The sequence below is a fragment of the Talpa occidentalis genome, unplaced genomic scaffold, assembly GCF_014898055.3.
Source record: "Talpa occidentalis isolate TD23 unplaced genomic scaffold, MPIMG_talOcc4v2.1 talOcc4.13, whole genome shotgun sequence".
Lineage (NCBI taxonomy): Eukaryota > Metazoa > Chordata > Mammalia > Eulipotyphla > Talpidae > Talpa > Talpa occidentalis.
The window spans coordinates 15588974-15602666 of NW_023601322.1; the positions used below are offsets into that span (position 1 = coordinate 15588974).

The following is a 13693-nucleotide window of genomic DNA, read 5'->3' on the forward strand; positions in this document are numbered from 1 at the left end:
AAGTGGCAGTCCAGATTTGCTCTACTTTACCCACTAAACCAGGTCATGAGCTACTACTACCTGCTTCCTTCCCAAATTCCTGATAACGGTTCATGCTCTTCTTTTGGGGTAGAAAGTATGGAGTACTCCTGCTACCTCACATCAAACCAACATCATAATATGTGATGACTGACAACAAGAAAATCCCTGCTTGCATACTTATGGGAAGTTCTGGCTTCCCAGGCCACTGTATAGAGATACAGAATAATAACAATTTACTGATGGGCTTTGACAAATGAAAGAAGAGAGAAACTACTCATACTTCTTGTCCAGTCATCCACTGTAAGACACATATGGCCTTTCAGCAGACACTGCAAGAGGCAAACCAAGCTCTGTTCTATATACATGATCAGTTCAATAATACTCTACCATTATTTGATTTCTCTGATTCATTTCCTTCCTTCCTCACTGTGGTTTTCAGGGGCTTACACCCCCAAAGACATCACTTTGAATTCTTGCCTGGGCACTGTTTCCCAAGAATGTGGACTAACTTGAATTAAATGTTCCTATAATTAAAGAAATATGCAATTATTCTTTTATTAAATTAAAAAAAAAATCTCCACTGCCTGGAAACTGGATCCAGATTTCACAGAAAATTTTTCCTACTATGAGTTCTACCAATATTGCTCAAATGTGAATCTAAAATTATGAAAAGCAGAATAACCTCTCTACTCTTCAAACTACCATTCTGCCTACTTTCTAACCCCAAACCCACCTCTAGAGTTTGAGGGAAGAGGGGATCAATCTGACTTAAACTTGTGACCATTTCATTAGATGACTTTTAAAAGTTACTAGATAAAAAGTTGGAAGTTACTAGACAATAAGGGATTTTGGTGAATCAACAATGCTAAAACATGGATAAAAAGCATGTGCTATGTTTATTAAGATGATGACCCAGAAGTAAAATTGTATTGAAATATAACTGAGAATATCATGTGAAAATACAATATGAAGAGCATTCTTCTTCAGATTTATGTCCTCTACCATGAAAAAAATAAATGAATGTTTCCTTGAAGTAGCAGTAAATGTTTTTTCTTAGCATTATCAACACTTTGCAGGGTGACACCAGGTTAACACTGACCTGTGAACAGGTACCAGAGGTTGTTTGGTTCCAGTGTTTCCATCTCACCCCTTCGGGTTGTCTTTCTATGCCGAATTTTATAGCCAGTAATAAATCCATTTTGTGTTCCTGATGGAGGAGGCAACCAGCTTACTTTGATACTCTGAAAAATAATAGATGTAAATTAAAACACTGGAGAAAAGAAAGACGACATGTTCGAGTCAAAGAAAAGATTCTAATTTAAAGTGTGAGTAAAACAGAGAGGCAAGAAATGTCAGGGATTACCCCTTAGAAGAAAATTAAATCTATTCCTATAATCTGTCAGTATTTCTATTTACCTGATTTTGATAAAAATACAGTTCACTTGATTAATTACATGCATTATTGCCTCACCTTTACAAATTCCACCAAATTAACAGTAAAATATTCTAAAGGGTATAAACCCATAGGAAATAAAAATGCAGTTTTATAGCGGATGAGACACATTAACAACTAAGAAAGTAATAATTGGAAGAAAGTATGGTAACTGATTCAATGGAGACAGAAGAACTCTAAATATTTTTTAAGAGCTACTTATGAAATACAAGGTGATTTATATGAAAAAAAAATCATGGAAGACTGGAAAGTGTTGCTTCTTAAAGACATCGGAAGGCAGCATTGAGGAATGGTGGAGAAATAGAAATGGAGTGAATGTCCTCTCCACATGAAGATAAACCAGTCTAACCTTTCCTGACCTTGGAGCAGTGGGCTTTATTGTCTAGGAGCATTGAATGAGAATGCACAGTTTAGAGAGAACAGGCAGAGAAGAGAATAAGGATGAGGGCAAAGGTTATTAAATCAAAGACATGACACTCAAGTTTTCTTCCTTCAAGTGATATCAGAGCAGTATAGTCAGGTGTATACTGTCCAGGCAAAATGATAATCATCCTACAGGAAAATTGTTTGGCCCTGGGGAAAACATCTCAGTCCTTAGCCAATGTCCTAGCTGTGAGGTCACTTACTAATTCCCTCTCATGCATTAAAATTTGTACTGTACAATCAGTTTTTTAGTATTTCATTACTATGTGAACTGAGAATTTAAGACCAGCAGACATAAAAAAAGCCTCTAGCAAAAAAGATAAACACATAAGGACCTAATGGCACTTGAAAGAAATAGCATTAATGCTTAGAGCAAAAAAGTAAACAAAAAGATATAATTAATATCTTAATAATCAAAGAAAAGATATTGCACCCACAAGCAGGAAAGTAACACAAAAATAATGAACTAGTTTTAAAAATTTCCAACAATTAAAATTTGGTTGCACAAGTTAAATATCAAATAGGTCGATTAGAAGGCAAATTAAAAGTAATCTCCCAGAATTTAATGGGGAGGTGCCTGTGACAGTGGCAGAAGGAAATTGTATATTCAGTGAAGGAGAATTTGGGGGGTGATGGAAATATTGTGCATCTTTATTTCACATTTTAGGTGGAAGCAATAGTCAAAAGACCAAGTTATAGGCTGAATTATTCCCCTCCCAATCCTTCCCCAACTCACATGCTGAAGCCCTCTTCTCCAGTACTCAGAATGTGACTGTATTTGGAGACAGGACCTTTAAAGTGGCCAACAAGATTTGATTATTCATATTAGCCTAAGTTCACTATGACTGGTCTTATCACAAAAAAAGTAGGTTATGAAACAGACACACAGAGAGGAAGAACATGTAACGATCAGGGAAGAGGAAGGTCATCTACAAGCCAGGATGAGAGGCCACAGAAGAAACTACTCTGCTGATACCTTTACCTTTACCTTTCTGCCTCCAGAAAAAAATAAATCCCTTTTGTTTTTGTACTCAATCTGTGGAATTTGTTGTGGCAGTCCTAGAAAATTAATATACTAATATAATAATTAATATGTATATTAATAGATGCTTAGGATTAGTGCATTTTGTACTTCAACCAAGAGGAAGGAGGAAAAGGAGAAGCAGGACTAGGAGAAAAAAGGATGAAGATTAAGGAAGGGGCAATGGGGAGGGAAGCCTAAGAGTGCTAAATTCCTGCAGTAAATTAGATCCATACATGATATTTAAAACTGGTGAATGAGTGAATTATGGACAGCTACAGAAGGACATTGTTGAGAAACATAAAGCAAATTCCAGGAAAAACATTACAGCTAAAAGTAGTAAATGTTGGCATGTGAAGGGAATGGGAACAGAGTTTGGGGTGAGGCATGGAAGTCTATTGGCTTTTTTTATAAGCATGTTGATACTATTTAACTTTAAAAAATAATGTGTATATAATACTTAGATGTCACTGAAGAAAAGAAAATCTCTTCAATAAATGGTGTTGGGAAAACCGGACAGTCACTTGCAAGAGAGTAAAACTAGAACATTGTATTATACCATGCACAAAAATTAATCCAAAATGGATTAAAAGAAACCTTGATATAAGACACAAAAACAACATATGTAGAAGAAAACACAGACAAAACGTTTTGCAACAAAGATTTCAGTAATATCTTTGTGGATTTGTCTCCAAACAGGAAGATAAACAAAATAAAATATAAACAATCGGGACTATATCAACTAAAAAAAAATCTGCACAGCAAAAGAAACTATCATTAAAATAAAAAAAAGACACCTTACTGAATGAGAGAAAACATTTGCACATCATACATCTGACAAGGACTGATATCCAAGATCTACAAAAAATTCATACAATGTATTTATTTATTTATTTTTAGATAACAGCACAAAATTGTTCTTTTGAGGTAGCAGAAATAAATGACTATTTGAAAGAAGCAAAACAAAGAGTCAAGAAATGTATTTCTGAGCCCCCTGCCCATAACCCTCTGGGTCACACTGACCTCCCTTCTGTCCTGTGGCGATGTAATTGAAGCAAAACAGTACTCTTGGAAGAGACAGAAGTGAGACTCTTCTTCCAGATCTTTGCAGATCTACTACAAATTAGCTGTCACTCTGCAAATGATTGAGTTTTTTCTTGGTAAAATTATTTATTTATTTATTTATTTGTAAAAGAATTTAAAACATCATCTAAAGTCACGGTTAGTGACTTGTCTTGCATTTTAACAATTTCCAAGAACATGCCAGCCATATGCATTCTCAACACTTGTGGTTGTTATGCTCTGGAAACATTACTGCCAATACTGAAATCACAACTTTTGAAATATTGCTTTTAAGGAAAATACAGATTTAGGTGCCTGTCTTTGATTGTCATGTTTTTTTGTTAAGTCGTTCCTATAAGACTTTGCTTTATGTGTGTCTCTGTTTAAAGACACCTCACTGAATATTATTAATTCATTAACATTGAACTCTTGGACAACTGCACTATTACATCTGAATAAACAATGTCATTTCTCCACAATGCACACCACATATTTCTTGCACTCAGGACACTAGACAGCACTTCAATACTATACATGGGGTGCTTTTAAACAGGGTAGCAGTTACTTGACAACAAAAAGAATATATGTTTATTTTTTTTAAAGATTTATTTATTTATTTATTTGTTTGTTTATTTATTTATATAAGAACTGGGTTATGGGCCAGATGCACAGCAGGGTGAGAGGATTCACCAGAGACAGAGTGGGGAGCAGAACAGGAAAACTAATGAAATACACTATTGAGGGGAGCAGCGGGTGTGACAGGAGAGGTCTGCTGCGCCATGTGGGGCCCTTGCTGGCAGGCTGGGATTGAACCAGTGCTGCAGAGGCTGCAGACAGTTTCACAGCTCTGTGCTCAACCGCCTGTGCCACCAGGGGAGGCCCAAGAATATATGAGAACTGAAAGAAGATTGAGCATCTCTTTGTTCAACCTTAGCTGGGAATGGGTACTTCCGAAAACAAGTTTTTCAGTTCTGAGGGTGCACATGTCTGCAACTGATTGCAAACATACCGAGGGCACAGATTATAGGGTACAAATGAATTTTAGTGGCAATTGAATTTGCAAATGCAAACTTGGGGACTGGATCAACTGTAGTTACATATTCAGCATGCTTTAGACATTTTAAAAGAACCCATTTAGTTAAAAGAATCTAGTTCATTGTTCTATGTTATTAGAACATAGAACCTATGTTATTAGAATATATTTGAAAGCAGATGACACCACTGAGACCATTCATGTAGCCCCCACTATCACATGTGAGAAGCTAATTATTACTCTTGTTAATTCTTAACACTTTTCTTGCACATACTACAGACTGGGCAGTGGTCTAAGCACTCTGCAAGCTACTGTTCATCTTCACAATGAAGTTGAAATCTCTTGTTAGGGTCATGCAAAACTGGGACACATAATGCTTAAGTAACTTTAAGCTATGTAGTCAGTAAAGCAATGGAGACAGGATGTGAATGAGATAATATAAGTCTGAAGCTGGCATCCTTCACTATTTGATATTGCCTACATGGAAGTCCAAGAGGCTGAGACTGTAATTCATTCAACATCCTGCATTAACTGCATGTGTGCTGTGTTACAAGTACTATCTTTGAGAGTACGGTATACCCAGCTAAGTCATGGGGTATCTATTCTGGCTGAGGAAATAGCCACATAAACTAATAATGAGCACATAAAGTGCTAAGTGCCAAAATAATTCCAAAATATACAATGGAAATAGAGAGAGAGATTCATTCTGTCTCATGTGATTAAGAAAAGTCTTCACAAGGAGCCCATGCTTCCAATGTCAGTAGGACTTCTTGGAAGAGATAGGTAAATTACTTAAGACAGAGGGAATTATTAAGAGCAAGCTCAAGGTGAAGCTTTAAGTGAAAGTTAAGTAGATTCTTAGTGACGAGTGCAAATGAGACATAAAGGACAATGTAAAAGAGAGACAGATTGGAAAAATTAATCTTTTAGGTCAGGCTAACTAGACATATAGTTAGCTCAACGTGCCGACTTAAAGCAGTTGCATAAGTTCTTTGGGAGGTAAATTAATGAATAAGATAATAATAATATATTGTTCCTAGCTCCTGAGGACTCTAGCCTTAACTACATACACACTCACACACTTCTTCCTCTGCCCTACCCATCCACGTATTTGTTCTTTGCTCTCAAGTGTTTTAGAAATTGTCAAGAAAATCAGAGTTGATGAATATCATGCATTACACTTCTATTCCACTACTCATTTTATTTTTCAATGCTTCAGTGTAGTCATGGAAGATATTACCATCTTATGATTTTTTAATGGAAGAAATTGATGCACAGAGTTTAATTAATAGCCAGAAGTCAGTCACCCAACTGTTATGTCTAAGGTTCTTTTGTTATTTCATATGAAAACAAGTAATCACAGAACTTCTACTTGGCAATTCTACTCACTTAAATTCTCCTACAAAAGGAATACATGTGCATTTAAATAATTAGTTTTTAATGCATCCAATGGGTCACCCCATAAGTAGCCCTTGGTAAAACAAGAAGGGTGATTTTGTAATGAACACAACCTTGTTTTTTAAAGTAAAAATTAAATTCAATCAGAAATGGAAATATAAATGAAGATATTAAATATTAGACTAATATATAGAACCTTATGATTTCCAGCTAATGCTTTGCTAGGGCTTTATCGAATGACCTCTCATAATTCTTATAAATGACCTAAATCTCAATGTACATATTGAAAACTGGAGAATAATTGTGCTTAGTATGTCTACCAAATGATTGTAAATCACTTGATCAGCCTGGAGAACTTAATTATATTAATGATTACATGAGCAATACTTAGTTTTTGACAGATCATAATTTTTCTTTATCATATTTCAGATTTCCAGTGATTACATAAATTATTCCCACATAGCCAATACCTTAATATCAATGCCTAGCAGCAATTAATTAATAGAATCAGTTACACACTCCACACGCTAGGAGGTGAACCCCCTTAACAGTTATTATTCATCTTTGCAAGTAATTTGTCATTCTTATTCATCTTCATATGGGGTAGCAGCTAAGTTTATTAGCATTTTCAATGCTTTCTCATTGATTTCAAGGCAGCATCTGCAGATTACAAAGACTACAGTGGTGAAATTCTATGTAGGTCCTTTCCCCACAGATTATATGACTGGACATCCTAAATTATATTATTTTGGGAGGCTAAATGAAAATGTCCACTAACATTTCCTTAGTTAATGGCACAATGTATTTTATGTTCTATGAGATCTGCTCGCCAGTGCCCTATAGCTCAGGCTTCATTGCCCATTCCCCACCAAGCCAGCTAAAGCTGTCACTGTTACAGGAATAGTTTTGTGACATAACCTAGTCTTCATGGGCAAGCCTGGTAATGATTTTTATTAAAAGTACTTAACACATGATCTTTGACTTTTGAAAAATCAATTCTAGTAGCTGTGACTTGACTCCTGGTCTTTTCATTATCTGAGAAGGAGAAATTAATCCTTTTCACTGTTGTAGTATTCTATTTGAATCAAGAATTTTACTTTTTTCCAGATTTGTGAAAAAAATGCAAACTTTAGCTTCCCCCAATCCCTCTATTCCCTCTTTGGTTACTGTAAAATGAATTCATTTACAAATCAGCATGGCAGAGAGTGGTTAGATTTATTGATTTTAAAGAAAGAGTCTCTTTGGCCATTATTTACTGTCAAAGATAATCCTGTCTAATTTAGCGATGAGGTATTATCCTATTCATGGGCTCCAATAATTTATTCTTTTATCTTTCCTTCATAGTAGATGCATGTGAGTATAAGAAATCAGGGGGGGAAATTGGTAAGCCCAGCATCCACAGCCTTCCTCAGAAGCTATATTTGCTAAGCTTCTATTTCTAATTTCACATACCCCACTGGATACTGAAATTTTGTCTGGACCCTCTCTGGAGTGAATTGTAGGTAGACAAGCCACTCTTCAGATTCAGTTACTGTAGTAGAGAGCCTTTAAGAAAAAAAGTGCTTTTAGTTAAAGAGAATTTCCACAGAAGGGAATTGGAGGGCATCATTTGAAAGAAGGTCCTTGTAGCAAATGAGAATTCTTTGGTGGTGAGTGTGTGGTGGTGAGATGTATCTGAAGTGTGATCCTGACCTCTGGCTCACATACAGTGTTGTAAACCAAAGTTACCTCATTTGAAAAACAAAAACAATGCATTGGGTGAAAAACAAAGGAACCTAAGTATCTTGAAACTTAGTTGAAAATCAGTTTTGGACTCTGCTCCTTATTCTGGTTCTGTATTTCTGGTGACTTGTTGAATCTGATGTGAAGTTGCTTGAAGAATGAAACATGCTTTTAGTACTCATGAGGCCCTATAAATTTTTATAAGAGTGCCCATCAGCCCTTCTAAATAATCTATTTTCATTGTATGTCCCCTTATTTACATTCCCTCTGCCACTGTCCTCACTCAGACCTTAATTTACCATTGCCAAGAATACTGCCATGGCTAACTAACTGAGCCCCATGCTCCCAGTCCACAGCACTCACTCCCTTACCAGTTCTCTTCCTTATTGGTGAATGAGGCACTTAAGCTCTCTGAGCCAAGGTTTTTTCCTCTGCAATATAAGCTAATAATAGTACCTATCTCTTCTGTACAGCAAAAGAGACAGTAACCAAAACAAAGAGACACTCCACCAGTTGGGAGAAAATTTTTGCACACAACACTAATGATAAAGGACTGATCACAAAAATCTACAAAGAGCTGATGAGCCACAACAAAAACAAAGTATATAATCCAGTCAAAAAATGGGTAGAAGAGCTAAAAAGAAACTTCTCCAAAGAGGAAATGCACATGGCCAACAGGCATATGAAAAAATGTTCAATATCACTTGTAATCAGGGAAATGCAAATCAAAACTACAATGAGATACCATCTTATACCAGTGAGAATGGTACATATTTAAAAAAAAAAAAAAAACAAGACTAGCAACAACAAATGTTGGCGAGAATATGGAGAAAAAGCAACTCTCCTGCTCTGTTGGTGGCAGTGCAAACTGGTCCAATCACTATGGAAAGCTGTGTGAAGATTCCTCAACCTGCTAAAGATGGAGCTTCCATATGATTCAGCAATTCCACTCCTAGGTATTTACCCAAAGGACACAGAATCATTAATTCAAAAGGGCACCTGCACCCCTATGTTTATAGCAGCACTATTTACAATAGCTAAGCTTTGGAAACAACCCAAATGCCCAAAAATAGATGACTGGATCAAGAAGATATGGTACATATACACCATGGAATATTACTCAGCAATCAAAAAAAAGATAAACTCATGCAATTTGCAGCAACATGGATGGAGCTGGAAGGGATCATGCTCACCGAAATAAGCCAGAAAGAAAAAGAAAGATACCATATGGTCTCACTCATAGCAGGAATCTAGAAAACCTAAATAAGGGACCAGGAAAAAGACTAATTATAATAAAGTAAAAATCAAAATCAACAAGCAACTATAAACCAGAGACACACTAGGTGGGGGAAGAGGAAGTAGGATCAAAACAAGGGGGGTGGGAATTTCATCTTGTATGTAACCAAGATGAAAATGCATGCATTGTGCAACAATGAAAAATGATGTAAAAATATATAAAATAAAAAAAAATTGTAAAGTAAAAGGGGACAACAGAAACATGCTTGGAAGTTTTTTTCAGTGCTCTGGTGCATAATAATTAAGCAATCAATTGTAAGTACTTGGAGGGAGGAAAAGAGGAATGAGAAAAAGAAAGGAATTTAGATGGAGAGATCAAGAGATAGAGATGATTAGAACAAAGGAAGGCAAAAGTAAATAAGGGTTAAAAGGGTGCAGGCAAACAAGACCGTGTACAACTAACAATGGTCAGAACAGGGGCCTACTTATTTGTGTACTGACTAAACAATTTTTCTTCTGTGAAACAAAAGGTGCACTGAGAGAAATAAATTAACTGGTAACATTTTTGAACCCTTTTTCTTCCATGAATATTTACTGAGCAATTTACTCTTTAGAGTCAAGTCACATTCACTGTTATAGCGAGGCTACGTAGCAAGATGAGACCTTGGAATAGAGCGGAGACTAAAGGAATGCAGGAAGGTGAGGAGAAGCAATATATATTTTTTGGAAGTAGACTTGACAGGACTTGGTGATTTATTGAATGTCAAGTGTAAAGGAAGAAAAGTTATCAAGAGTGACTCTTAGGTTTCTGGCATAAGCAACTCGGTAGAGGGTAATGGATTTACTGGGTTAAGGTTGTCTGAAAAACTATATACTTAAAAAAAAAAGTTCACAGGACCTGCTGATAGCATCAACAATGACAATTCACAGAGGATGATGTAGGAACAAAGGCTGTCTGTGGCGATATTCTAAGTAATATTGGGAAGGGCATTTTCCAATTTTATCATTTTGAATAAACGATATCTAAGTTACCAAAATTAACCAATAACAGCACCAACCAATGTTCAAACTTTGATACTTATCTAAATACTGGATAAATATCTCTGCTGATGTTGAAAACATCTCACTGAATTTCAGACTGGAACAGCAACTAATGTACTAATAAATCAGTATTTAACATGATGTTAAGTGTATAATTGTTGGACAATTATAAAAAACTGACCTTCTTATAAACCTATATTCTTTATGATATTAGCCAAATATGGATTGGATAAAATGTCAGTAAGATATTAAGGTCTTACATATATTTGTCCTGCAGTTAAATGCCTTTCTTACAAATTTGGCATGTTTTTACTTCATTTATAAATATGCAATCTCTGGTGATAAGTTAGAAATTCGGGTGGCATACTAAAATTGGTACTCTTGCGATCATGTAAGCAACAGTTATTTAAAATGACATAAAAGTATGTTAGCAAATATGTTATGTGACACATTTCCAGGGTGAAGTCTGCTAGTACCACATAAAAGTTGAGTTAAATATTTGTGAAATAATAAATGTGTGGTTACACACAAATTGAGGAATACTTGATTTACAATAAAATTTTATGAATATACCTTAAACTCAGGCAAGAAATATTGCTTAAAAAAACAAATGCTACCCTGTTGTGATTTTATTTAATGACCTGGAAAAAATGCAAACATTTCTTCATCAGTAGGTTTGTTTAGTTGTGAAATAGCCTTCTCTCTAGTTGTTCCTTGCTGGCCTCCTACTCCTCATAGCTAGTGCCGGTGGGACTCCTATTTAGAAATTAAGCCTTAGTTGACCTGGAAAAATCCTATTCCTGGTTATGTAATCCCCTAAGTCACACTGGGATATTTCTCAGGTTGTTCAACTTCAACTTAAATCCTGCAAATCCGTTTTGATTTGGTACCAATTTTAGTAACTGGGTTACTCTGGTAGGGATGCTGCCAGGATTCTTTGTGAATGTTCTTTTGCCTTGTCTGTCTGCCTGGTATACCCAAGATATCCAGACAAGTCCTCCAGTAGGAGATCACGCACCTTTGTGAACCTACTAGAGGCTGGTAGATTTCCCTGACAATATTTAGTTTCCTTCTAAATCTAGACATGTTACCTGTTTTCACATTCTGAACTGCCCAAAATGACTGACCTTCCTACTCACCACCTGAAGTCCGCCACCTGCCTACTCTGACACCACCCTCTAGGCACTGCTGCCCTCTAACACTGTTTCTGTGGATGCTGTGGCCAGTCTTCCTGAAGGAACATCCTTAATCACCTTCCTTTCTCCTCTTCGTTTAGGTGCACAGGTCTCCTGGCAATGACTGTTAACAGCATATGCATTCATCCCACAGATCTGTCTTTTTTGAATGTATTCTATGGACACATGTCAGTTTTCTTAAAAAGTCACATGTAGTGAAAAATGTCATCTGGAATATGCTACATTTTTTTATGTTCCATTTTTAAGTTTCTTAGCTAACGTAAGATGGGCTAGATTTAAACTGATGCTGGGAAACTGACGTGCCACCACTTTTCTCTGTTCCTTTAATCCAATTCTGAGGGCTTGATCTTCAAAACTTTGGGGAAAAAGAAGAGGCTAATCACTTACCTAACTTACTCCATTTTAGCAGCACAAGAGGAGGTGAACTAGTAAATTAAGGTCAAATAGGTTTTCAAATCTTTACTGTGACATCCCAGGCTGCCATTGTACAGAGAGATATGCCACTCATTGTACACTGACAATTTGAGAGTCTGTTAGGCTAGTAGTTCACAACTTTTCTCTTTTCTTTTCTTTTTTAAAGATTTATTCATTTATACAAGAACCAGGGTATAGGCCAGATGTGCGGGAGGGCGAGAGGATTCACCAGAGACAGAGCGGGGAACAGAACAGGCAGACTGATGAAATACACTGCTGAGGGGAGCAGCGGGCAAGACAGGAGAGGTCTGCTGCACCATGTGGGTTTCTCTGTGGCCGGCTGGGATCGAACCTGCACTGTAGAGGCTGCAGACAGCTTCACAGTGAGGGGCTCAACCGCCTGCACCACCAGGGAGGCCCATTTCACATCTTTTCAGAGTAACATTTCACAAACAGTTCTTCAAAATATGGCTTAAAGATAAGGCTCAGAGGTTAAACACATGAAGAGCAGACTATAGGTAAGCGTGGCCATAATTCAACTCACGGCGTGGCTTATTCAACTCTGACCCCAAACATCATGCCCATTCCATGCAGTAAGTACTAGTCAGTGATTAACTCTATTTTTTTCACATTTGAAATAATGTCTGATTCTGATTTTATATTTTTTGAGTGCAACATAGAATCTTTTCTACCTCTACCAAATCACCCATGCCCTTACCCCATTAACTTAAAAAATGCACTACACATGCTCACTACAGCTGAAATCCTATGTATAAGTACACTGAAATATACTGGAGCCTCCTTCATTCTTACACTTAGTGTTTAGAAAATATTATTAGATGTTCAGTCTAGTATGTAGTCCTGGGTCATTGTTTAGATAGAGAACAGAGTTTTACTAATAAAATATGTTCAATAATATAGTAAGATAAATGGCAAGAAACATACTATTCCACTTTGTTTTTTATTAAGTTGACATTAGGAATTTTTATCTATGTCAAATATATATTACAAGATTAATTCTATCATACAACTAGCAATTGAGAAGCAATCAAGGTGAAAGGGCTTAGAAACTTAAAAATTGGAAAATCCAAAATTTCAGTTATTTTGATTTTTTAATTTTGTAGTCATTGATAGTAGTAATAGTACATTTGCTTTAAATTCACAAGAGGACATGAAAACTAAAGCCAGTTTTCAAAGAACTTTGGACTCACATGATTGGGTAGTGAACACAGAGAAATAAGTGAATGAATGATTTTCATTGAGGTTGAATTATCTTCATAAACACTTCATCTGATTGTAACATCAGATTATACATTGCTGGAAAACTTTCCTTGCTACTCAATAATTATTCAGGGCAATCTGTGAAGAGGTGGTTTCTAGATGACATATTTCACCATATTCTGATATTTGGCCCACAGAAACAGGCCTTTCTCCACTGATTATCATAATCCCGCTGTAGCTGATTTTCAGATATGAAACTATGTATGAACTCTACCATTAGGAGAAAGAAAAAAATATTTAATTTTTCTACTAGCGAGATTTTCTTACCAGCTCAATGAAATTAACAAAATATTTCTAAACCAACCAAGAAAATCATCCCCAAATACATATAGCATAATTAATCTTAGAGTGGAAAAACCCAAAAACTAAAAGGCAGAATTGCTATATACCTA

The 13693-nt window shown here is 36.1% G+C and overlaps 1 protein-coding gene across 2 annotated transcripts in view; it reads right to left on the bottom strand.

Moving 5' to 3' along the window:
- The window catches only part of DCC (DCC netrin 1 receptor), a 1038093-nt gene that overhangs the window by 182269 nt on the left and 842131 nt on the right, over positions 1–13693 (bottom strand). For both annotated transcript variants that reach the window (XM_054694039.1, XM_054694040.1), the window contains exon 13: positions 1121–1262. In XM_054694039.1, the coding sequence (XP_054550014.1) occupies positions 1121–1262 (142 nt within the window). The remainder of the gene's footprint in view (positions 1–1120; positions 1263–13693) is intronic.